The sequence below is a fragment of the Odocoileus virginianus genome, chromosome 2 (assembly GCF_023699985.2).
Source record: "Odocoileus virginianus isolate 20LAN1187 ecotype Illinois chromosome 2, Ovbor_1.2, whole genome shotgun sequence".
NCBI classification, from domain to species: Eukaryota; Metazoa; Chordata; class Mammalia; order Artiodactyla; family Cervidae; genus Odocoileus; species Odocoileus virginianus.
This window is the reverse complement of record NC_069675.1, coordinates 9,986,642-10,012,222: the sequence shown is the minus strand read 5'-3', so window position 1 is coordinate 10,012,222 and position 25,581 is coordinate 9,986,642. Positions and strand designations below refer to the sequence as shown.

Here is a 25,581-nt window from a genome sequence, read left to right as displayed (position 1 = left end):
ACCAGGTGAAGGGTGATGTTAAATAATTTTAATGGTCAATGTAAAAGTCACGAGGGAAGTGTGTTCCCTCCCAGGGCTCTTCAGTGCCATTCTCAAAGCTGGTTAATGCAGGGAGGTAAGGCAGGGTTGGTTCCAGTTTTCTCCCAGGAAGGGTTTAGGGGGTCCCAGCCAGCCCTGGGAACGAGTCCCTCAGCACCGTGGCAACCACAGCTTAAAGGGGCTTCTGCTACCCCTTCTCAGCCTGCCCCGACTCCAGCAAAGGAAGGGGAGGCCAAGCTGGTCAACCTGCCCGAAACAGTGCTGAATCCAGAGCCCAGCTGCACACAGATCTTCTCCTCTTCTGGCCAGATCCTGTTGCCAGCACCTTTTCCCTCACACTGGTGACTGGAGCCAAGTGTGGGGTGGGCCTTTGGCACAGAGGCCTCTGGACCGTGGGGACCGCTGCAGGGGGCGAGGGGCAACCAAGCGAGAAGCCCCAGGGGAGTGGTCTGGGGGGACAGCATCCAGAGAGAATGTTCGGGGTCTCCCCCAGGGCAAGGAATGGATCCGGGCTGGAGCCGGGGCCACTGAAGCAGGTGAGCAGGGGCCAGGCAAGGCAGGCTGGTCTGTAAACATTGCTAGCCAGGGTGGGGGCGTCTCCAGCCTCGCACCCTCCCGCTGGGCCAGGATGTCTGTCACCGCTGCGATGTCATCCAGCGGCTCAATAGCTGTGGCATCAGGAAGGGATTGAGGGGAGGGGAGTCAGAGCTTGGGCCCCAGAGCTACTCAGCCCTGAGCATCACCCGTCATTGTCAGAGGAGGAAAGCAGAGCCCGGATCTCAGCTGAGACTGCATTATCCTGCAGGAAGAGCCCCTCACGGGGGCCCCCAGGAGCCACAGGTTCTGATGAGACTGTGGCACGTGGGCGGAGCAGGTGGACAGGGAGAGGAGAGTAGGCAGAAGTAGGTGAAGAAACCAAGAAAGAGGAGGAAAATTAAAGCATTGCCAGACAAGTGAAGGGTCAGAGGAAGAGACAGGAATCCGCATGCAGAAAGGGAAACAGGAAAGAAAAAATTAGGAAAACAAATCCATGAAATGAGTCTGGTTCTACAGAGTTTTGCTTGAACTTTGGTGGAGGTGACTTTAAGAAGAGTTGGAGAAGGGAAAGGAATCCTGGGTGGGACTTGGGTCCCCAGAGCTCTGCCTTCGCCCACAGTGTGCTTTCTCTGTGTCTCCATTATCTGGGTTCCCTTGAAGCCCCCAATGCAACTTCCCATGAGGATCCCACAGTGCACTTCCACTCACCCATTTCATGGTACAAGGACCTCTGCTTGGCCAGCACTTGGGGTGGTTTCCGAGGAGCAGGTGTTTCAATTTTCATTATTTCATCACAGCACTGCTTCCACTGACCTGAGGGGAGAGCATTGAGGGGGTGGGCTGCCTTCTCCCCTGCTACATTCCCTTCCACACATTCTTGAAATATGCTCATTTCAAAAAGTATTGTATTATTATAAGAATTAGTATAATTAATATTGTATTAGTTATATAATTTTTAATTATAAGAATTATCAAATAATTTTATTTTGGTAAAAATAGCAAGCCCCGATCCAGACCCCTCCTCTTACTCATGTCAAAGAAAAGCTGCCACAGAGCCTCCATCCAGCTCTGCAGGGCTCCCCGACTCTCCGCCTGAAGAGTGTGCGTCACCTCTTCCTCCCCATCCTGGTTCCTGATGCTCAGGGTGAAGGGCCCGCCGGCTGCCTGGCCCAGCTCCTCTGCCCGGACTTGAGTGTCCTGTAGGAGAAATCCAAGATCTGCTTCCACCTTCACCGTGGTCACAGGAGTCAGCAGTGACATCAGGCAGGCTTGGTCATCCCTACCCTTAGAAGGCAGAGCTGGTGGAGCTTTCACCAAGCCCTCTCATTTGCCTCCTACTGACCAGCGTGGAAAGAAATGGCAAGAAAGGACTGGAATGAAACAAGTCATCCTTAGTCAGGAAAAGGAGCAGATGGAGACACGAAAGGAGGGATAGAGCAAGGCAGGGAAGGTGAGGAGGCAGGCAGGAACAGGGACACGAAGGCCCCTCAATTTATAAAAGTCGGCAGGAATGCCAGCACAAGGGCTAGGAAACAAAGAAGGTCCTTGGACTTGGGCTGGGAGAGAAAACCAGGAAAGGGTAAAGGAGATGCAGACTGGAATCTGAAGAAAGATGGGAGGAGGGTGAAGAGTCCTAAATTGGCAATAGAACCCTCTCTGACACTCGGCAGGGGCTGAGGCTGCTGGTAGAAGGGACAGTCATTTTCAGTGATGCTGGTGGGGAAAACAAGGTCCCTCGGCTTCCCTGGCCCTGAAGCTGGGTGTGGTGCTGTTGGGGGCAGGAAGCTAGCTTTGATCTCTCTGAGGTCTCTGTGCCCACCCTCCTGGGGCCCGGTGGAGAGGTTCCCGAACCCTGGCACGTGATGGCTTCACCACCAGAGACTCCTCACCTTGTTGATTGCGATAGTAAACAGCGGCTCGGCCCCAGGGGCTGTGTCCTCAGGTTGCCGGTAACAGAAGAGGTTTGTGCCTTTCAGGACTCCGTGAACTTGCACCCAGTCCTGCGGCTCCCCAGCTTGCTGCATAAATGACCCAAGGTTTCCTGGGGGAATCACACCCCCAACACCCTTCTTCCCAGCCCCCCACAGAAAAATGACTCCTTTCTGCCCGCCCTCCTATCTTACCCTCCTTCCATCTTACCACGCCCCTCCTTCCTCCACAGCTCTTTGATTCCTGGGTGGCCTGGCTCTCCTCTGTCTTCTCCCACTTCCCTCCCCCTCCCCCGGGCCCCTCACCTGCACCCTGAGGGCACCACTTGCGGTAGGCTGAGTCATGCAGAGGGGCTGAGCCACCAGGCGGCAACACACACTGCCATAAAGGGGCAGCCAGGCAGGGTTCTCCTCTGCGGGGAGGGCAGGTGAGGTGGGCAATGTGAAGGGGACCCTCTGACAGCCCCTCTTCTCGCCACCCAGCGCCCCCACACACACATACTCACCAGCAGTGGCGAGGGTGAGGTCGTGTGTGCGGAACCCATCCTGCACAGCTGCTAGGGTGAGTGTGGTGTGAGCCAAGAGGTGGTAACGAGGACCACTGCAGGACAGAGAGGTGGGCAGCAGCCAAGTGAGGGGCAAGCAGGGTGGCGAGAGCTGCGAGAGCTGAGCAGGGCTGCCCCACAGAAAACTAGCTTGCCTCCCCCCACAGGGGTTGAGACAGTCAGTTACTGTACTCCCGCTAAGTGCTGGGGCCTGTGCTTTAAATGTGTTATCCCACTGTATTCCCACAACAGCCCTGTGAGGTTGGTGGCATTCTTTAGTTAATAGACAAAGCAGCTGGAGGCTTAAAGAGGTTAAGAACTCTGCCCCAAAATAAAATAGAGGTGGTAGAACTTGAATTTGAATCTGCATCTGTTTCCAAAATAAGCAGTCTGTTCATTACCTGCAAGGTTCTCAAACTGCTCCTCAGAGACCCAATGAGTCTAACAGGTGCCTCCAGGGGCCTGTAGGCAACACCACAGAACCTGGGCTATTCTGCTGTAGCCAGGGGCACTGTTATCTCCACATAAGGTGTATCTGTTGCTGCAAAAGCAGTGAAGACCCCAGAACCTAGCTCTTCCTGCATTCCTGCTGGTCTTCTCAGTTGGCTGTTTGAAGTACCTGAGGTATGGGCCAGAGTGCCTCCCAGTATGTGTCCACTGCTCATTCATATCTGTCTGCATGTCCTGGCAGCCATGGAAAATAGGCTATGCATGCTCAACACAACTCAGAGATCGCCAGTAGCCAGCTGAGGGCCAGGCAGGACTATAGGTGCTTACCCCACAGCCGGAGTGGGAAGCAAGATGGGACTGCTGCCTGAGCCCCCAGAAGTCTCCAGTGATGCTCGGACACGCCTCCCAGAGGAGCGGCCCAGGGAGCTGCTGAGTTTGGTGGCAAGCCTCTTGGGGGCTCCAGCCAGGGCCCCCTCCTCTTCCACACAGGCCCCGTACAGCTCCAGCCGCAGTTCAAAGTCTGGCCCTGCCTCGGCACTGGAGGAAGCAACGTGGGGTTAGGATGGATGTCGTGCAAGTACAAGACAGCTCCACAGGGAAGGCCCAGCTCCCTCCCTCCTTCTCTTCCTCCCCTCTCTGTAGCTACATGATTAGAACCTAGTAGAGAAAGCAGGGAGCCACAGGGATGAGGTACCCACAAGAGCACGTTGTTCTGAAAGGAGATGTCTGTGAGGGTCCTGTCCACCAGGATCATCTCTGTGTCCTGAATGTGTTCCCCTATCTGCAGCAGCAGGAACACAGCCCAGCGGTGCAGGTCTGGGGGCCGAGAGCAAAACTGGTAATGATGTGCCCCAAGGGAACCTCCAATCTCAGGGCCACTCCCTTAAGTCTGTCCCACGTGTGTGGAACTCACCGCCTTTGTTCTTGAAATACTCTGTGTCCTTCCACATGAGTGGAATCCGGAGATCTAAGGGGCAGAGGGATAGGAATAGATGTCAAGACAGGACGGGAGATCTTATCACTGGGCGAAGAATGCCAGCAGCTGGGGTAGTTGTGTTTCTTACCAGAAATGCAGATCTGGCCACGGCAGGGGGAGCGCTCAGTGGGTGGCCCACTGTCCGAAGGCCTGTGGGCAAATCACAACATCCTAGCCTGGCCTCTTGACACTATTCCCCCTGGCTCTGGTTCCCAAAGGCTCTAGGAACCCCCTGGCCCAGGGCTCAGCTGCCAGGTCCCAGCCAGGCTGACATTGGCAGAGCTGAAGGACTGTTAGGGAGAGTTGTCCATTGAACCCAGGAGGTTGCTGGGCTTGGGAATACTCAAGGCACTTAGCTCACACACACAGTACAAGCTCAGGCCACCGCCAACAAGCACCCCTCCTGACCACCTCCCTAGACTCCTGCCAGGAAGAAGTGGGGCTTGAGGAGACAGGTGCCCACAGAGAGACCCCCTTTCAAGGATTCTTCTCAGGCTTGGAGGAGTTCGCAGGCTGTCTTTTTAACAACAAAAGAGGCTGCTTGTCTTCACCATCTCATCACTTCAATAAAGGAGGGTACTCGGTCAGTCAGAAAGTCAAGAACCCAAGTAGGGGACATTTGTGTCCCATTTATCACAAATCTCTCTTCATCTTCCCCCCCAGCTTTGATTTCTCCTCTACCCTTCTGGCTAGATGGGCTGAACCTTCCCAGTCCCTCCACTGCAGGAGGGACATCCAGCCTTCCTCCCCTCCCTGCCTATCATTAGAACTCACTGAGCATGTGTCCCTCTCCTAAGGTGGGCCAGCTTATCCAGACTAATTTATAATTCATCATAATGAAATTAGTGACTTGGAACAGCCTTAAACTAAATGATGTGGCACTGATAGCAATGTGTTCAGCTGCCAGGGACTTAGGGTGTGCCACAGATCACACTGTATGGGATGTGTGGGGACTTGGGCAAGGCAGAGCTTGTCAATGGCCACCTCTTAAAGAGACAGCAGACTCACAGTAGAAGCTGGCCCTGCCTACTTGCTCTTCTTTAACTTTATGGAGCAGCCGTTGAGGGGTTCCTGCCTTCCCCTGGTGTCTTCATGGGTGAACTCTAGAGGCCTCCTGGCAACCTCTCCTTGTGTGTGAGCTGGAATGGACACTATGCCTGTGAGGGGCCTGGACCTTCTCCCCACTCAGCCTTGTGGGGTCAAACAGGTTACTTTGCCAGAAGCCAATTTTCCAAGTGACCATTTTACCAAAAAATGGTCAGTTCTCAGAATGATCAATTTGCCAAATATTTTCTCCCACATTTTAGTTTTACCAGAGCATCACCTCAACCATCTCACTACAGTTTTGTCAGATTGAGTCCTTTTAGTACATAGTCTAATTATATGAATGGGTTAGCTTTTACTTATATTTTTTAAATTATTATTTCTCCCAATTTCTGCCTCAAATGAGGCAAACCCCAGGTACAATTAGCTACTGTCTGTTACAGTAAATGACTAATTGGTCATTTAGCAAATTGACCATTTGGTGAACTGGCTTTGAGAAAATTAGCTTTCCAGAAGCTAGACAAACAGGCTCATCAGATCACAGGCACGGCTTAGCAAATTAGCACTTCTGCATTACTATCCTCAGACTGCCGGCCTCTCACCAGACAAACTGGCTTTACTGGGCCCTAGCAATTCACTAGTGCGCCTCTGGGCAGCACACTGTGGTGATAAAACATCAAGGTGTCTTCTGGGTCCCTAGGCAGTCTTCATCAGGAAGTCGTCTTTGAGGCGCTCCACACCCCATGCTCCATATGTATATCCAGCACACCGCTACCCCCATAAAGCCGCGCCTCCCCCTTGCTTACCGCCGGCCTGTCTTCTTCAGCACCTGTGCCTCCTTGCGCCGCTGCAGCTCGCCCATGTAGTTGAGAATGCGGCTGTTGCACACCAGCAGGCTCTTGGTGGCCTCCAGAGCCTGCTCTCGCTGGGAGCAGGCCGCCAGCAGCTTGCAGGCCCCTTCCCTCATCCGGATCTCATGGTCTAACTTTCTTTGCAACTCTGTGTCCTAGCCAGAGTGGGGATAAGGAAGAGAAGGAAATGTCAGTCGAGGGACAGACTGATGCACCCTTCAGTCCCTAAGTGGGCTGTGGTCAACAAGAAACTGATGAACATAGGTTTCAGACAACTAAAGGGCAGGGACTGAGTCTCAACTTCAACTGCCCAGGAATAACCAGAGAAGCTTTGTAAAAATACAGATGCCCTTCAGGAGTATAAATTTTTCAGCCTCTTTGGAGCACAATTTGGAAAAATCTGTACAAATTCACATCCTTTTATCTAGCTATGCATCATCTAGGATTTTACCCTACAGATATAGTGACACTGGTGGGCAAAGCCATATTCATTGCACATCAATTTAAAACACCAAGATTAAAAGTCCTTCAATAGGGCATTGGTTAAATAAGTTATAGTACATCTATACCATGGAATATGGAATATTGCAGACAATAAGGTAGGCATGTATGCAAAAATGAAACAATATTCAAAATATATGAAATGAAAAGAGAAAGCAGAACAGTATTACAGCATGCTCCTATTTGGGCACAATATTTATATATGCATATCCATATCCATGCTGCTGCTGCTAAGTCACTTCAGTCGTGTCCAACTCTTCGTGACCCCATGGACCACAGCCTACCAGGCTCCTCCGTCCATGGGATTTTCCAGGCAAGAGTACTGGAGTGGGTTGCCATTGCCTTCTCCAATCCATAGCCATAGATACACATAAAATAGTGGTTGTGGGGCTGTGAGCCAGGAATGGAAAGTCAATTTATGATACTTTATAAAAATGCTTCTTTACTACCATACTATTGGAAATTGTGTTACCTTTAAAAAAAATTAAATCTCCTGATTAAAAAAAAAAGTCACCAGGCCCCACCTCACATTAGCAGAATAAGAATCTCTCAGGAAGTGGGGCATGTGTGTTTTTTGGAAAATTCCCCAAGTGACCTTGAGGTGCAGCCCAGGCTGAGAACCACCACCTAAAGGGAATGGCCACAGATAGTGAAGGCCACCCTGGGTTACCCCAAAGACTCAAGTGATGAGAGAGGACATCTAGTTGGCCAGGGGTCAGTGGAGAAGCATACTCCCTACAGTGTTCACCCAGGCTGTACAGAATGCAGTACACACCCCACATTTTGGAACCTGCCTCCTGCTGGCCTTCTGAGTATGGGAGAAGACAGAGATATGAAGGCAAGTAAAACAGAAGGTCAGGAGTGAGTTGCTGAGCAGGCACTTAGCAAAATGCCCAACATATGTTATACTTGGAAGGAGGTGGGAGCGGGGAGGAAGGAGTGTGTACTTATTTTAATGATGCTATCTCAGCCCCAGTAACATTCACCCAATAATAACAGGAGAGCATCCCTGTGCTGTCAAAGGCTTCACATTTGAAATCCAGCTGGAAGGTGAGAGATGCAGACATTAATGGCTGCTCTGTAAGTGCCAGGTCATGGCACAAATGCACTCTCAGGAAACAGACCCTATTTGTTTCTGGCTGAGGTGATGGGGAAGGCTTCAGAGCGCAACTGGAAGACTAACCCTATTACAGTATATACAAATCAGAAGCAAGCCAAGTGGAGTCAGGGTTGGAAGAGGAGGGTGAATGTGACTGCCCGACATCCAAACCCGCCTCCTCCCTCACACCAGCTCTCTTTCACACTCTGTGCCCTTACCTCTGTCCCTGACGGCTCCAGCCTTCAAGTCTCCAAGACCTGAGCACCCTAAACTGCTGCTTCCAGGAATTGCCTTGTCCGACCTACCTGCTGATTCTTCCTTCCCTACTTGGGCTAGGCCAGACTCTCATCACCTCTCACCTCATCTCATCGCCCTCACTATCCACGTTTCCCTTCCTGACTCTTTATAAATAGGCCAACATGTGCAATGCCACCTCCACCAGAAAGCCCTCTCAGACTACACAGTTGTCCCCCCCTCCACATGCCTGCCTGCACCAGGGTCCCACCTCTGCTAAGGTTTGTTGCTTGCCCATCCCCATCTCATTCTGCATCCAGCTTCTACCACAAATGCAGCAAACAAGTGAGAGGGGTACGGCTGAGCAACATCCTCAGGCCCCCTCCTGACTTGCCTTTTGATCCCAGCCCCAGCACTCACGAATTCTTCCCTAGCCCTGTCCATTGCACACGCAGCACGATGCAGGCAGTGTGGCTGGTCCTCTGGGGAACCTCCCCGCCAGGTACCCTGGGGAGCCGCCCCGCCTGCAGTGAGCGCCGATGGCATCAGCTCCCAGCTGTCTCGAGAGTGAGCCGCAGGCAGCCCCTTGCTCCCTCGGTGCGCCTGGCCCCATTAGGCTCCAGCGGCTGCGTTAACCAGAAAGACCGAGTGGCAGAGGGACGGTACCTCCAGGAGCACTGCCCTCACCCTGGAAAGGGCTCCAGGCTCTAGAGCTGCTGGAGATACAGTTGCTCTCCAAGGTGACTGCTGGCCTGGGAGCTTGCAGGAGGGAGGATGGTATATACACTGGAATACATTGGTATAATGGGCTGCAGAGAAGTCATGGTATCCAGCCCGGATGAGCTGACCTAGGGGCCCAGACACCCTGTCTACCGCTGCCCCCTCAGCCCTCTGGTCTGAATCCACCCTCCCACGCCCCACAGTGGAGAATGCCCTAAAAACCTCCCATCCATTGGGCAGACCATCTTGGGAATCCTGACACAGGATCTGGATCCCAGACCTTCACCCCCTCTCCCTACCTCAGGGATAGCTCCACGTCCCCTCCCTCCCCCCCACCCCATATGCCCTCTCTTCCCAAGCCAGCAGTACTTTGACCAGGCTCTCCTGGGAAACAGCCCTCAGTTGGATGTCAGCGGGACTGGGTCAGGACCCAAGGGGCTGAAGAAGGATGAGTCATGGCCAGAAACCCCAGCACATACTAGGCCCTCTCTGAACATCCTTTCCAGTTCCTCCCACCCTCTTCTGTCTCTGACTTCCTGCTCTGCTTCTCATCACCTTATGATCCTTTTAGAAACTCCACCAGGGCTAAATTCAAATCCTGGCTTAGGAACTTAACTAGCTGTGAGAACTTAACTTCTGGGGGTGGGGGTAGGGGTAGGGGATGGGAGTTGGGTATTCCACCTGCTCCATAGCACTGTTTGAAGATTAAATGGGAAAATCTAGCTTCTACCTGGGCCCAGCACTCCCACCTCTTCCTTACTTGCACCTTAAATTGCCTTCTCCAGAAAAATCTTCTGGAATTTACACTTTCACAACTACCCCTCTTGCTAATCACTGAAACATCAATTAGTTGGGGGTTGGCGAACTGCTGAGCCTCCCAGGAAAAGAACACAGCACCCTCAACCAACCAATGGATGAATTAGAGATGATTAAATGGACATAGGTTTGGGTGAACTCTGGGAGTTGGTGATGGACAGGGAGGCCTGGCGTGCTGTGGTTCATGGGGTCGCAAAGAGTCAGATATGACTGAGTGACTGAACTGAAAGTGAAATCTAAGCCCCCTCTTCTGTCCCAGAACTTGGGCAGGGCTCCTATGAAGAACAATTACATGGAGGGGGAGGGATGAAGAATTTGAATACTTAAATACCTAGACCAGCCATGTCCAATAAGATCATTCCATCATCCTACAATGATGGAAATGCTCAATAGCTATGACCACATGGACCAAAAGCCATATTTCATGGACCAGATGAAATATGGCTAAAGTAATTAAGGAACTGAAAATTATTGTATTTCATTTTAATTAACTAAATTTTAAGTATAAATAGACACATGTAACTAGTAACATGAACAGTGCAGAGGACTAGGGATGGCAAATAGATTTTATCTCATGTGCCAACACAAGACAATAGGTAGTGTCAGAGTCCCACTGGAAACCTTGGGCAACTTTCTGCATATTAGAAAAAGATGACCCTCACTAGGCAAATAACTTAGATAAAGGTGTTTCCTCCTCACACAGCCTGAAACTAGGCCAGGACTCTTGCCACTATGCAATGCCCTTGTGAAGGACACAATCTGCATAATTTATGCCAAGGTTGTGCTGAGAAAGATTGCGAGGCCATGCGTGGATTTGTTGGTTAAGAGTGAATGACTGACTAGTAATGTCTGTCATTATCTAGGGAGTGGGGACCAGCTTGAGGGTGCAAAAACTTGTGATAAATCCCCCTTCTGAGATAGACTCTACTGTCCGGCCTCTGACCTCCCTCAGCAGCAACCCTCTGCCTGGTTCAGGCAGTTACTGCCACAGCTTCCTCTACCTTTCCCACCTCTGTAAATGACCACACTCCCAGCTGCTTAGCCACACACCTGAGAATCATCCTGGAGCCCTCTCTTGGCCTCAGCCTCACGTCCAACCCATCAACAAGCCCTGTCAGATCTCCCACCATCATTTCAAATCCACCCCTTTCTCCCTATCTTCACCATGAGCATTTAATCCTCACCATCAGGGTCATTCCCCAAAGGCTGTAATGACCTCCTAGCTGGTGGTCACCCCCCCCCCCCCCCGACCCCTACCTAGCCTGTTCCTTTCAAACACAACAGCTATCATTTTAAAACATTAGGTGAATTGTCCCACATGCTTAAAACCCTCCATGGGCCAACATCACACTTATAGTAAAATCTAAATGACTTGTCATGGCCTTCAAAGCCCTGCATAATCTGGTCCCTGCCCCCCAGTTTGACCCCAACCAGTATGTTTTAGCCACACTGGCTCTCTTTCTTCCCCGAACATATCATCATCATCCTCATTTAAGGTCCTTACTCTGCCCTCTGTCTGGAAATCTCTTCCTCCCATCTTTACATATCTTTATCCTTCTGGCCACAGCTCAAAGAATTCACAAAAGCCTTCCCTGACTCCTACATCTAATGCTGCCTCTCCTACGTAATGTTTATGATACCCCCGTTTTTATCATAATTTCATTGTGAGATTATTTGTGTGTTTGCATGTTTCTAGGTCCCCTAGAGTGGACCTGTCCTGTTTTGTTCACTGAGGTGTTCTAAGATCTAGAAAGCAGCTGGCATATAGTAGGTACTCAATAAATGTGATTAAGAATAAACAAATGAATAAACAGCTCCCTGCCATCTTCAGGGCCACAGAATCCTTACATCCTGCCCTAGAATCCTCTTCCCCTTCTCTGGTAAGGCCATCTCCTTTCTGAAGATCACGTTCACAGTGTACTCTCTTCTTCCCACACGGAAAAGGAACCCTCAGCCCCAGAACACACAGCCACACAAACCCACAGAGCTTCCAGAAGTAAGCTGTTGCCAACGCAATACTCTAACTCGCAGAACTGAACCTGGGTCCCCAAGTAGCACCCAAAGAAGGGCACACAGAACCACCTAATCCCTCTCCCCCGCGGAGCAGGCCCAGCCGGAGAGGGCAGCACAGAACCGGGGCTGGGATGCTGCGGAGGAGGTGCACTCCAGGGGTGGGGGCGTTACCTCCAGGCTGAGCGCCATCTGCCGGATGTAGAGCATATTCAGGTCCTCCAGGATGTGCAATCTGTCCTGCATCTCTGTGCCCCCTGGGCTCCCCTTCCCTTGCTGACCCCTCAGAGGGGTGGGACAAGCAAGCCCCACGCTGCCCACAATTCCTCTCCCGCTGCTCTCCTCGTGTTGAAAGAGGTGGGCAGTTCTTGGTCAGAGGGCAGAGGCAGCCCCTGTCCCTCTCGTGCTCCAGTTAGACCCCTCTGGCTGCTGTGACCAAGTCTCCTTGCCTACCGCTGTTCCAGGGCCCTGATGGAGCCAGGCATGGGAGGAAAGGAAAGCGAGGTGAGGATGCGCAGGGTACCCGGAGAGGAGGCCAGCTGCAGAAGGGGCTCTGGGCACAGAGTGTCCAGTCTTGCTTTGGTGGCAGCTGCTCTCCCAGCTGTGGAAGAAAAAGGCTCTTTCATTCCGACTCTGGCCCCTCCCCAGCCCCCGCCCACAACCCTGGCCTGGTGGACAGAGAATCTGTGTGCTGTAGGGTGTGAGGGGCAGGCACAGCTGGAAGGGGGCCGGGAAGGGACAGTTCATGCAGGTTCTGTGGAGCTGTGGGGATTGTCAGGAGGTTGTTTCCTGAAAGGGTTCGGGCTTAGTTTGAGGAAGAAGAGGGATAGAGGTGGGGACTTGATTGCGTGAGCCTAGGAAGTGGGACAGAGGGGTCATCGCGGCCCAACCCCCAGGGCCACCTCTTCCAACTTGGGACCTTCATCCAGCCCGCCCCACCCTGGGTTCACAATTACCTTGCTTTTCCAGCAGAAGGGAGGAGAGGGAGGGAGAAAGGCAGGGGTGTGCCTGGCTGCGCTGCCCCCGCTCCCCTCTGCGGGCCCCTTCCCTTCCAGACAGGAAACCAGCCCCGATTCCCAGCCAGCTGCAGCTTTGCCACCACCGCCCCCCCTCCAGCCCAGGCCCACGGAGTCACACTCCGCTCCGGGGCCCAGCGGCTCCACTCCGGTTCCTCCGCGATGGCCCCCAAAAGGCCGGGCTTCTCCCGGGGGCGGCCCCAGCTCACAGGCCCCTCCTCCGGGTCCCTGGGCCTCGCCCCTCACTCCCCCACGCTGGCCCCACGCGGCGTTGCTTATGCGGGGCTCGACAGAGGCCCTGTCTCCCAGGCCCACTAGCTTCTGAGTCAGAGAAGGCCTGGGAGTGTGGGACACGGGTGTGAAAGAGCCTTTGTTCTGGGCAGGCTGTGGGGTAAAGTGCAGAAGCCAGAACTGGAATCCGGGAGGAGTGAGGAAGGCCCCCTCACTTAACCCTTTCCAGGACCGGCAGCGAAGGAGAACTGACCTGGGGGACAGCCTTTGCTGTCGCCACGGGCCCTCTCAGTCCTAGCTCAGCCCCCGCATCTTTCAGCCCCCCTGAGCCTCTTTAGGGAATTACAAGTCGGGCTCAGACCTGGGCAACGTGTAGAGTAGTGGGCCAGGGAGGGAACTGTAGAGGCTGGACTCTTCTTAGGCCACAGAAAAGGAGGCTGAAAGCTTGGGTGTGGGAAATAATCCCAAATCGCTCATCGGGAACCCCTCACTTCCGATTCCCCCAGCCACAGAGGAGCAGTTGCGGAGAGTTTCAGCGAAGGAGGCCGAGAAGTCAGTACTGACGATGGAGGCTGGCCCAGACGGTAGAGACGGGCTGTGGGATGCGGCTGGAGGCCAGGGAAGGAGCGGGCACCCCGGCCAGGAGTCTTGTTAGAGCCCGGCTAGTTGCACATCTTCAGGATGCCCAGAAGGGCTGCCGTAAGGCACATCTTAGGAATCGAGCCTAGGACTCCTTAAACTAAAGTTTTTCCAAGCGGAGGCAAATCATCCCACTGGGCCAGAGAATGTCTGGGGTGACACGGCAGGATTAACGTGCAGACGGTCCGCGCCTGACTTAAGTCAACAACCTCTGGTCTGTACCCGACCCACCGCGTCTCCGCCCCTCGGCGCGCGCGGGAGGGGCGGGAGGCCCCGGCGGCCCGAACTGCGGGAGCCGGGGGAGGGGAAGGCAGGGACTCGGGTCTCTCACCTCCGGCGGGTCGCTTAAGAGGCTGAGTCGGAAGCGGCCGCGTTTGAACTCCATCTCCAAGGCAGAGCCCCTGGCCACGGTGACCCGGCTCCGGTGGTTTCGGGAGAACATGCTGGCGGCCCCGCGCCTTTGCCTGCCTTCTGCACTCCCCGCGCCGCCCGCTCTGCCTCGTCCCGCAGGCTTCTTTCCCTCGTTGCCCTTCAGCTAGTCCGGCTGGGAATCTCCCGCAGCCGGATTCCCAAACTCCGCCTCCGTAGACGACACCTGGGCCGGGCAGGGCGCGGCACTCTCTCCCTCCACCCCCCCGCCCCCGCCAAAGGCCCTGGCGGCCCGGCCAGTCCCGGGCTGCAAGCAGGCCTACACCTCGAGAGCGCCGAGGGGGCTCGCCGCCGCTAGCGGAGGGGGTTGCGGGCGCCACACCTGGGCGCGGGGCGGGCCTAGAGAAGCCCCGCCCCCAAGGCTGCGCCCCCTCGGCGAGCCGGACTACCTGCGCGCGGAAAACCCCAAGGCCCGGGGATCACCGCGAGTCACACCGCCCGGCCCTGGGGCCGCGCCCAATCTCACCCCTGAGCAGCTCCTCGGGGTTTCAACTTCCTACGGCCCCCGATGTCCCTTCTTCGTCCCCCTCCCCACTTTAAGCTCCCCTCCGTCCCTCGCGGCCACAGTTCACCGAGCAGGGCTTAAGCACGCCTGATAACTCTGCTCTATTCGTTACTAACCGTGGATCCTTGACTGTCGGAGAACTTCTTGAGCTTCAGTCTTCTCACTTGTGCAGTGAGGATACAGTAATCACCGCCCCTCAGGTCGCTATGAGGATTACAGACGAGCATGAGTGCCTGGCACGAGACAAGCGCCCCCTAAGCGGAGCCATGAAGAAAAAGGGTAGGGTGCAGCACCTTTGTGCCCTTGGATGGGGCACCAGCGACCTTCGGTTCCCTGGACCCTGACCTTGACTGCCTTAGAGGGTGAGGATATCTGTTACCTAAGATGGGCTCTCTGCTGCTTTGCTGGGTAGCTGAGACAGGGTTAGGATTCTCAGCTTCTGCAGAAAAAGGGGCCCCTCACCACCACCCCCAGCTCTGTAGGGCAGAAGGAAATGGCAGAGGATTAGTTTGCTGACCATAGATGAGGACTTCCGGGGATTTAGGAATTTACTGGGGAGAACGAGAGAGACAGAGAGAGAACGGTTCCTTCAAAGCTAGAGCCAGAGAAATACCAGAGCCCAGGTTAGAACTGCTGGGCTATGAAAAATCACTCAACATTCTTTTGGAAAACCTGACTTAAATTTACTTTGGCAAAAGGGGAAATTTATGGCTTAAGGAATGATGATATCCAGGGTTCAGGCTTTAGTTGTGGCTTGACCCACAAGGATTCAGCACCTTGTGAGCACCCACAAGGATCCTGTCTTTCTCCTTCATCTGGATCTACTTTCCTCTCCAAGGGCTTCATTCTCCACAGTACTATAAAATGGTTGTCAAAAATTCTGGGTCTGTATACTTTCAGACTTAAATGCAGCAGAAAAGAGAGCCTCTGTTTCTTTCTTTCTTTTTGAGCCTCTGTTTCTTGAAGCCCCTGTGCATGTCTGGGATTCACTATGGGCCATTTCACATCATTTATCCATCTCAAACTGATTTTTATAGGCAGAGGGATGGCCAGACCTGAACCAATCGCTATGGCCAAATAGGATTCCATGTGCCAGTTGGCCAGGCCTAGGTCACTTCCCACTCCTGGAAACCAAATGGAACCCAATGAGCTGGGAGAAAGCGGAGGGAGACATGGCCTCTGAAAAACTATTACAGGCACTACCACCAGAAAGTGAAAGAATGGATGCTGGACCGGAGAAAACAACAAACACCTTTGTTTGTTGTTTACAGAAGTTTACATGGAGAAGGGAGTTCTTCTGTCAGTAGGAAAGGCAGATCAAAAGATTTTGAAAAATCTGTGGCCTCTGAGATAAATCTCAAAGGAAGAGTGAGGGGGAAAGGAAGGTGTGAGTCGAGCAGAAGTAACGCCATGGCAGGCAGCTTAGATTAGGAGTAGGCCTTCCAGCTTCTGGGTGGTAAGATTATCAGGCCACCTGGATACAACCAATCAGCTTAACACTGACCGCTGTTTGGCAATTAGGAATGGGGCAGAAACCCCTGGGAAAGTCCCGTGCATGGAAGTTTTAAGTGTGTTTGACCAATGAAATTGCTTTGCAAACTTGTAACCAATCCGCTTAAACCAACTACCAACGGCGTGTGCTCACCCTATAAATTTGTGTAACAGCTTGGGCTCGGGGCTCTCTGACCCCGCACCACTGCGTTGGATGCGGCAGGAGCCCTGACTCGAGTCAGCAATAAACTTCCCTTTTGGCGAGTTGCATTGTCTTGGAGGCCTCCTCTCTTCCTGCTTGGGGATTCCGACATCGGGCATAACAGAAGGCATTGTTTCTGAATTTCTTCAGATATCTATCATCACTCTTCTAAACTGTAAGCTTCCCCAGGGAGGGAGAGTCTGTCTTATCCACTACTTTATGCTCAGTGCCTGGCACATACGAAGTTCTCAATAAATCACTGGTTGAAGTAAATGAACAAATGAGATGCCCAAAGGAAACTTACAGATTTGAGAGTGTTTGACTGGGATGACCCATGCTATGGGACTAAAATGGTTTGTTTCAAATGTTTAACTTTTAGCAGCAGAATGCTTTTTTCCCCAAATGAAATGTCACCTGAAATATATGAAATATGATCACAGCTGCTGTAATAGAAGCAGGGTCTGGAGCCCCAAATCTTGTCCTCTTCAGAGGCCCCCTCAGCTGCATGCAGGGACACACACACAGACACACACACACACCTGTGTGTGCTATACGGGAGGGTTTGAAAACCCCTAACAAGAGCTGGAGAATTGGAAAGCATTTGGAAAGGAAATAGAGCTCAAATCCTGCCTGAGAATTTGCACTTGATGTGACTTCAGATTTTGGGAAAGGAGTGACACGACCAGAGTTATATTTTAGGGATCATAGTCTGACATGCATTTGCATAAATCTGTTGGACGAGGTTGTGTCTGGGGTTGGGGAAGCCAGCTCACACTGTTCTCAACTGAAGATGGAGAGACAAGGGCCAAAATTTCTGAGGAGTTATTAATTTTTAATTAAATTATTTTTTGAAAGTGCTCATTCAGTTTTTGAGACATTTCTTTTTCTACCACTTAAAAAATAATACAAAGTAAAAAATAAATGAACAAACCACACTTTCCCCATAATCACAGAAAAACACTGACACAGTTTGGTGCCATGGAATGCTGAAGCCTCATACTAGCTCATAAGAGAAAATTGCTGAATTTTCTGGAATTGTGTATTCCAGCTGTTAAATACAACTTTGTTGTCGCTCAGTTGTGTCTGACTCTTTCTGATCCCATGAACTGGGCTTCCCAGGCAGCACTGGTGATAAAGAACCTTCCTACCAATGCAGGAAACTTAAGAGACTTCAATGCCTGGGTCAGGAAGATCCCCGGGAGAAGGGAATGGTAACCCACTCCAATATTCTTGCCTGGAGAAGCCCATGGACAGAGGAGCCTGGCAGCCTACAGTCCGTGGGGTCACAAAGAGTCAGACATAACTGAAGCTACTTAGCACACAAGCACATGGACTGCAGTACGCCAGGCTTTCCTGTCCTTCACCATCTCCCAGAGTTTGCTCAGACTCATGTCCAATGAGTTGATAATGCCATCCAACCATCTCATCATCTGTTGCTGCCTTCTCTTCCTGCCCTCAATCTTTCCCAGAACCAGGGTCTTTTCCAATGAGTTGGCTCTTTGCATCACATGGCCAAAGAATTGGAGCTTCAGTTTCAGCATCAGTCCTTCCAATGAATATTCAGGGTTGATTTCCTTCAGGATTGACTGGTTTGGTCTCCTTGCAATCTAAGGGACTCTCATGAGTCTTCTCCAGCACCAAAATTTGAAAACATCAGTTATTTGGCACTCAGCCCTTTTTATGGTCCAGCTCTCACATCCATACATGACTCCTGGGAAAACCATAGCTTTGACTATATGGACCTTTGTCAGCAAAGTGATGTCTCTGCTTTTTAATGTACTATCTAGCTTTGTCATAGCTTTTCTTCCAAGGAGCAAGCCTCTTTTAATGTTGTGGCTTCAGTCACCATCTGCAATGATTTTTGGATCCTAGGAAAATAAAATCTGTCACTGTTTCCACTCCCCCCCCCACCCCGCCATCTATTTGCCATGAAGCAATGGGACCGGATGCCATGATCTTCATGTTTGGGTTTTTTTTTTTTTTATCTTAATGTTTTGAATGTTGAGTTTTAAGCCAGTTAAATCACTCTCCTCTTTCACCTTCAAGAGGCTCTTTAATTCCTCTTCACTTTCTGCCATTAGGCTGGTATCATCTGCATATCTGAGGTTGTTGATATTTTCCCCCACAATCTTGATTCCAGCTTGTGAGTCATCCAGACTGATATTTCATATGATGTACTCTGCATGTAAGTTAAATAAGCAGGGTAACAATATACAGCCTTGAAGTACTCCTTTCCCGATTAGGAACCAGTTTGTTTTTCCATGTCTTGTTCTAACTGTTGCTTCTTGTCCAGCATACAGGTTTCTCAGGAGACAGGTAAGGTGATCTGGTATTCCCAGCTCTATAAGAATTTTCCATAGTTTGTTGTGGTCCACATAGTCAAAGGCTTTGGTGTAATCAGTGAAGGAGAAGTAGATTTTTTTTTTTAACTCCCTTGGTTTTTCTATGATCCAACAGATGTTGGCAATTTCATCTCTGGTTTTTCTGCTTTTCTAAATCCAGCTTGTACATCTGCAAGGTCTTGGTTCATGTACTATTGAAGCCTAGCTTAAAGGATTTTGAGCATAATCTTCCTAGCATGGGAAATGAGCACAATTGTATGGTAATTTGAACATTCTTAGGCATCACTTTTCTTTGGGATTGGAATGAAAACTGACCTTTTTCAGTCCCATGCCCACTGCTGAGTTTTCCAAATTTGCTGGCATATTGAGTGCAGCACTTTAAAAGTATCATCTCTTAGGATTTGAAATAGCTCAACTGGAATTCCATCATGTCCACTAGCTTTGTACATAATAATGCTTCCTAAGGCTCACTTGACTTCCCACTCCAGGATGTGTGGCTCTAGGTGAGTCACATCGTGGTTATCTGAGCTATTAAGACCTTTTTTTGTACAGTTCTGTGTATTCTTTCCACCTCTTCTTAGTCTCTTCTGCTTCTGTTAGGTCCTATCTGTTTCTATTCTTTATTGTTCCCATCTTTGCATGAAATGTTCCCTTGATATCTCCAATTTTCTTGAAGAGATCTCTAGTCTTTCCCATTTTATTGTTTCCCTCTATTTCTTTGCATTTTTTACTTAAGAAGTCTTTCTTATCTCTCCTTGCTATTCTCTGGAACTCTGCATTCAGATGAGTATATCTTTCTTTCTCTATCTCCTTTGCCTTTTGCTTCTCTTCTTTCCTCAGTTATTTCTAAGGCCTCCTCATACAACCACTTTGCCGTCTTGCATGTCTTTTTCTTGGGGACGGTTTTGGTCCCCATATCCTGTACAATGTTACAAAACTCCATCCATAGTTCTTCAGACACTCTACCAGATCTAATTGCTTGAATCTATTTGTCACTTCTCCTGCATAATAATAAGGGATTTGATTTAGATCATACCTCACTGATCTAGTGGCTTTCCCTATTTTGTTCAATTTAAGCCTAAATTTTGCAATAAGGAGCTGATGATCTGAGCCACAGTCAGCTCCAGGTCTTGCTTTTGCTGACTGTATCAAGCTTCTTCATCTTTGGCTGCAAAGAATATAATTGATTTGATTTCAGTATTTACTATCTGGTGATGTCCATGTGTAGAGTCATCTCTTGTTGGAAAAAAGTGTTTGCTATGACCAGTGCATTCTCTTGCCAAAACTCTGTTAGCCTTTGCCCTGCTTCATTTTGTACTCCAAGGCCAAACTTGCCTGTTACTCCAGGTATCTCTTGACTTACTATTTTGCATTCCAGTCCCCTATGATGAAAGTTTTTTTTTTTTTTTTATGTTAGTTTTAGATCTTGTAGGTCTTCACAGAACCATCCAACTTCAGTTTCTTTGGCATTAGTGCCTGGGGCATAGGCTTGGATTACTGTGACGTTGAATTGTTTGCCTTGGAAATGAACAGAGATCATTCTGTTGTTTTTAAGACTGCACCCAAGTAGTGCATTGTGGACTCTTTTGTTGACCAGAAGGGCTACTCCATTTCTTCTATAAGATTCTTGCCTATAGTAGTAGATATAATGGTCATCTGAATTAAATTCACCCATTCTCATCCATTTTGGTTAGTTCACAGATTCCTAAAACGTCAGTGTTGACTCTTGCATCTCCTGCTTGACCATGTCCAATTTACTTTGATTTATGGACCTAACATTTTGGGTTCCTATGCAATATTGTTGTTTATAGCAATGGACTTTACTTTCACCACCAGACATCCACAATTGAGTGACATTTCCACTTTAGGCCAGCCTCTTCATTTTTTATGGAACTATTTCTCCACTCTTCCCCAGTAGCATATTGGACACCTACCCACCTGGGGGGAGGGTGCGGGGCTCATCTTCCAGTGTCATATATTTTGCCTTTTCATTTTGTTCCTGCGGTTCTCAAGGCAAGAATACTGAAGTGGTCTGCCATTACTTTTCCAGTGGACCACATTTTATCAGGCCCTGACTAGCAGGGACATGCCCTTCAGCCACTCCATGTAGCTGGAGGACATGCCCAGCACCCTGGCTGACCCACTGCTGGTCCTCATTGAGCATGTAAACCTTTGCCAGGGGCCAGGGCAAAGGTCCTACTGGAGTTGCCAGGAAGGGGGTCCAAGGAAGGCTGGAGCCAAGGTTGGAGGATGCCCAGGAGTATAGGGCTCCCCAGCCTCACTGCTGCTGCTAGGTGCCCTGGGGCTGATCTGCCACCTGCATGGCCCACTGCCAGCTGATCTCTGACCCCTGTCTTTCCTTTCTGGCTCCTTGTCTTTATTGCCCAGGCCTGTTGAGACCAGCCTAACTGAGTGGGGCACTCAGTGCTTCCCGACTTCACACCCCATCATGCTAGGAACTCAGGGGCTCCAGTCACTACCCTGCTTCTGCCTCCATGGTGATCTCTGCAAACCCACTACCTGTGACTCTACCACCTCTTTAGGGCATCACTGCCTCTTCAATATACCACTGCCATGTTATCCAGCTGCCATCTTGAACCAACTGGGCTCAGCATGACCTCAGCCATATATTCCCAATGCCTGGCCTCCCAAGGGCTCCGACCCCATATCCAGGGAGAGTACAAGATAAGCCCAAAATATTTTGTAGTGCTGGGAAGTAAAAAGTGCTCAAGGAATGATGAAGATATGGGAGAAGAATATAGAAATCATCTTAAATAAATGTCCACTGACCAAATCTGGGGCAAATTTAAGCATCAAAATAAATAATAATAGTAACAGATTACAACTCATTGACTGAAATGAGAATCCATACTGATATAAATAAACACTAATGTAACAGAATGTAAGGAGAAGAGAAAACTGCACTTCACCATAGAACACCAACTAACAAATGTAGATGGAATAAGGGAAGTAGAATACCACTTGGCAATTATTACGGTAGAATTGATTTGTACAGTATTCATCAATGGATATTACACCAGGTGGGTGGAAGTTTGATGGGGGATAGTATATCAGAGAAGTTTCAGAGTATTTCCCCAGAACACACTCAGTAAAGTGTTGAAAATGGTGAGTTTGGGAATTCCCTGGCACCCCAGTGGTTAGGACTTGGCACTTTCCCTGCTGGAGCCCAAGTTTAATCCCTGGTTGGGGACCTAAGATCCTGTAAGTCACAGGGCACGGCCAAATTAAAAATAAATTTAAAATAAATAATAAAAAAGAAAGAAAACGGTGACTTTACAGTGGAAAAAACTGACAGACACCACCTTGAACAGGTGACTGCTGGGGTCCAGCCTCGGCAGGATCCAGGGGATACCCTCAGGATGAACGGCGTCGGTGAGAGAGAGAGAAGACACGTGAGACCAGCCTTGATAGGGCCAAGTCTGCGAGGGAGAGAGACAGAAAGAGAGAGAGAGAGAGAGAGAGAGAGAGAGAGAGAGAGAGAGAGAGAGAGAATGACCAGACGGGGGTGTTTGCAGGGTCTGGCAGAGTCTGACAATGCTTTATTTTTTACCATGGCTTTTATACCCTAAATTAGTACATTTCTAAGGGGAAGATAGTTTAACATTACATCAACTTGTTCCTCACGAAACCAGGGTGATTTCTGCATACTTCTTTGTTTATGAGGGTCTTGTACATTATCTTCTGGCCTTGGGGCCTATTAACATTTTGTGCAAGTCAGGTGAATGTAAACCTATTTTCTGTTTCTATGGTGACCTTAACTGAAAGGTAGCAGTCTCATAGGGCAATAGTACAGAGTAGAAGTATAACCTTGTTAATACAAAAGTTAATCCTTCTGCAGAAGTTGTCAGTTGCGTTTATACAAGAAGTTTACCCCACACTGACTCTGCGACTTTGGTGAGGCAGCTTCTGCCTAGCACTGACAATTAACAACCATTTCATTGTTACGACACTAGGGCTAAGTTCTTATTTCTCTAGATCTTTAACTATATTAACAGTGGTTTCTATAACACAACCTTAGCACATTAAAAGCAAAAACACAGCAAGCAAAACACAGCAAGCAAACGTCAACCCAATAACCACCTTTAGAATAATTTTTCTTGTGTTTTCTAATAGGACTTCCTCACCCCCCGAAGGGCTCTATGTCTATTAGGGCCTTTATATGATCAGGTTCTTTATGTTATTTTATGATTAGGGTATTATAAGCAATCATGCATATTAATACCAAGGGCATAAATGCATTTGCCAAACAAACTAAAATACCAGCAAAGGAGTTTAAATTAAAACACTCCTTTCACCCTGGATAATCTCATAAAATACCACCACCTGGGAAACTTATTGATTAAAGTTCTAAATTGATTCTTATTTGGAAAGAGATCGGGGAAGGCCTTCTGCCTGTGTCACAGAAATTAGGGAGTAGTCTATTGAGGCAGGCGTCAGAAAGACAGATATCATCTTTAAGGTGAGCACCAGGGGCAGCTTTTTGAAATCCCTGAAAACCTGATCCGCCTTGCCTGTCAGGTTTTCTCCCTCATGACCTTGTCATGGGTGGGATCTCGTGTGCCGGCTCCCAGCAGGTGACAAAGGTTAGCATCATCAGTGGAATAAGCTGATGTCCTGTGCCTCCTGATGTGATACACTGAGAAGACAGCGAAACATTCTTTGAGTAGCACTCCTGCCCAAAACGTATGCCTTGACTTGAAACACCAGATGGTCCAGGTTGAGGGACATACTACAGAGTCAAAGGCTTGTACTCTTTAAAACTGTCAAGGTCACAAAAGATAAGGAAGGAGTGAGGAAATGGTCTAGTAGATTAAAGCAGATCAAAGACATATGACAAGGAATTGTAATGTATGACTATGGATTTGAATTCTGACCTAGAAAGGAAAAGGAGACATTGGGCAGTAGGTGAAATTTGAATAGGATCCATGGATAGGATGGTAGTACTGTATCAGTGATAATTTCCTGATTGGGAGGGTGGCAAAAAGGTTATAGAATTGTGTACTCATATTTGAGGAAAATACACAATGAAATATTTAGAGGTGAAATAGCACCATGTCTGCAACTTGCTCTCAGAATGATCAGAAAAGGAGTAATGATAATGGAGAGGAAGGGGAAGAAATGGTAAATGTTAATGATGGTAGAATCTGATTTAAGAAGCTAAGGGAGTTCTTTGTAGTCTTCTTGCAACTTTTCTGTAAGTTTTGAAATTATTTCCCAAAAAAACACCTAAAAAATTACAGCTAAGAACTTTTTCAGAAGGACAAAGTTCTTCCTTTCAGCCTACAAACCTGCTCAAATCTCTCTGACACTAAACAAAGCAAAACTAAAAACAAAACAAAATAATGAAGCCCACAGCCACTTACCGTCACCACTTCCTCCCTGCTGGACATCAGGATGTTGAGGAAACACCACTGGGCCCAGTGTCAGGAAGTCCCTGTTTGATGCTGGTTCTGCCGCTCCTTAACTATGTGACTCTGGCCCCATCATTTAACCCTTCTAAGCCTCAGTTTCCTCATGAGGGAAAAACAGCATCTCCCTGACAGAGCTGCCATGGGCTCAAGGGAGGGAAGGAACATGAAAGCAGGTTATTAACTCTAACATGTTTGACAAATACTAACTGCACTTTAACTCCTGGTGATACAGGACTATTGTCTTCACACGCTGCTACAATGCATCCTCTTCTTGGAGCTCAACCTAGGCTCTGCAAAACTGTACACAGCTCATCATAGTCTTTGTCTGCTGATAATCTCTGTTCTTGGGTGCCTTTATTGCCCCTTTGACCACTTCTCAACCCTGCCTTCCCCCTCTGCCAGTCTGTTCAAGACTGATGCCCACTTGGGTTTGTTCTTGGTCCTTTCCTCTTCATCTGCTTGCTCATTCCCATCTCTTGAGGAGGAACTCCATCAGCACTTCCAGTGCTGATGACACCCCAGCTCATGGTTTCTGCATTGGTTTCTCTTCAGTATTCCATCTCTGTGTGGGCATTCCCACATGCCCTTTGTTCTATATTTTTATTATTTTTTGTTAAAAGTATAGTTGCTTTGTCATGTTGTGTTGGTTTCTGCTGCACAGCAAAGTGAATCAGTTACACCTTCACACATATCCACTCTTTTTTAGCTTTCCTCCCCATTTCGGTCACCACAGAGCATTGAGTAGAGTTCCCTGTGCTGTCCAGTAGGTTCTCATTAGTTATCTATTTTCTACATAGTAGTGTATACATGTCAGTCCCAGTCTCGCAATTCATCCTCCTCCTCCGCTTGGTAACTGTAAGTTTGTTCTCTACAGACTATTTCTGCTTTGCAAGTAGTTCATCTGTACCTTTTTTTTTTTAATTCCACATATAAGAAACATTATAAGATATTTGTTTTTCTCTTTTTGAATTATTTGACTCTCCAGGTCCATCCACACCTCTGCAAATGGCACTATTTTGCTCCTTTTTATATCTTGAATAATATTCCATTGTATATATGTACCACATCTTCCTTCTCCATTCCTCTGTCAATGGATATTTAGTTTGCTTCCAAGTCCTAGCTATTGTAAATAGTGCTGCAGTGAACGTCAGGGAGCATGCATCCATTAGAATTCTGGTTTTCTCTGGACATATGCCAAGGAGTGGAATTGCTGAGTCATATATAGTAGCTCTAGTTTAGGTTTTCAAGTAACTTCCATACTGTTCTCCATAGTGGCTGTACCAGTTTACATTCCTACCAACTGTGTAGGAGGGTTCCCTTTTCTCCACACCCTCTCCAGCAATTATTGTTTGTAGATTTTTTTGATGATGGTCATTCTGGAGGGTGTGAGGTGGTATCTCATTATAGTTTTGACTTTCCGCATGCACTTTAAATTCACCTTGGGTGACACTAAATGTTTTTCTTTTTACTTACTTCTCTTCTTATGTTCTCTTCTGTATTTAAAATATTATTTCCTTCTAATACTTGGGCTAGAAATGTAGAAG

The 25,581-nt window shown here is 49.2% G+C and overlaps 1 protein-coding gene across 6 annotated transcripts; it reads right to left on the bottom strand.

Moving 5' to 3' along the window:
* Positions 1-13: 13 nt before the first annotated feature.
* Positions 14-15,366, bottom strand: RTKN (rhotekin). 6 transcript variants are annotated; one of them, XM_020895781.2, is made up of 13 exons: positions 14,687-14,749; positions 11,925-12,351; positions 6,326-6,525; positions 4,564-4,625; positions 4,413-4,466; positions 4,198-4,315; positions 3,827-4,036; positions 3,011-3,105; positions 2,811-2,917; positions 2,466-2,594; positions 1,605-1,773; positions 1,285-1,389; positions 14-707 (listed from the first exon to the last, which is right to left on the bottom strand). In XM_020895781.2, exons 2-13 carry the CDS (start codon positions 11,994-11,996, stop codon positions 373-375), a joined length of 1,656 nt encoding a protein of 551 aa, XP_020751440.2. In that variant the 5' UTR covers positions 11,997-12,351; positions 14,687-14,749; the 3' UTR covers positions 14-372. The 6 variants fall into 6 exon arrangements, with proteins under 6 accessions (XP_020751440.2, XP_020751483.2, XP_020751468.2 ...); XM_020895824.2 differs by lacking the exon at positions 14,687-14,749 and adding an exon at positions 13,968-13,987; XM_020895809.2 differs by lacking the exon at positions 14,687-14,749 and adding an exon at positions 12,707-13,314.
* Positions 15,367-25,581: the final 10,215 nt, after the last annotated feature.

Bases quoted from the DNA above. Each gene is read 5' to 3' on its own strand.
- RTKN (XM_020895766.2), bottom strand. From the start codon at position 14,797: ATGCTCGTCTGTAATCCTCATAGCGACCTGAGGGGCGGTGATTACTGT. The intron at 2,595-2,810 runs GTGAGGGGCCCG...TCATTTATGCAG, and splicing joins GTGGTGCCCTCAGGGTGCAG to CAAGCTGGGGAGCCGCAGGA. The intron at 708-1,284 runs GTGAGTGGAAGT...CTGATGCCACAG, and splicing joins GTCCTTGTACCATGAAATGG to CTATTGAGCCGCTGGATGAC.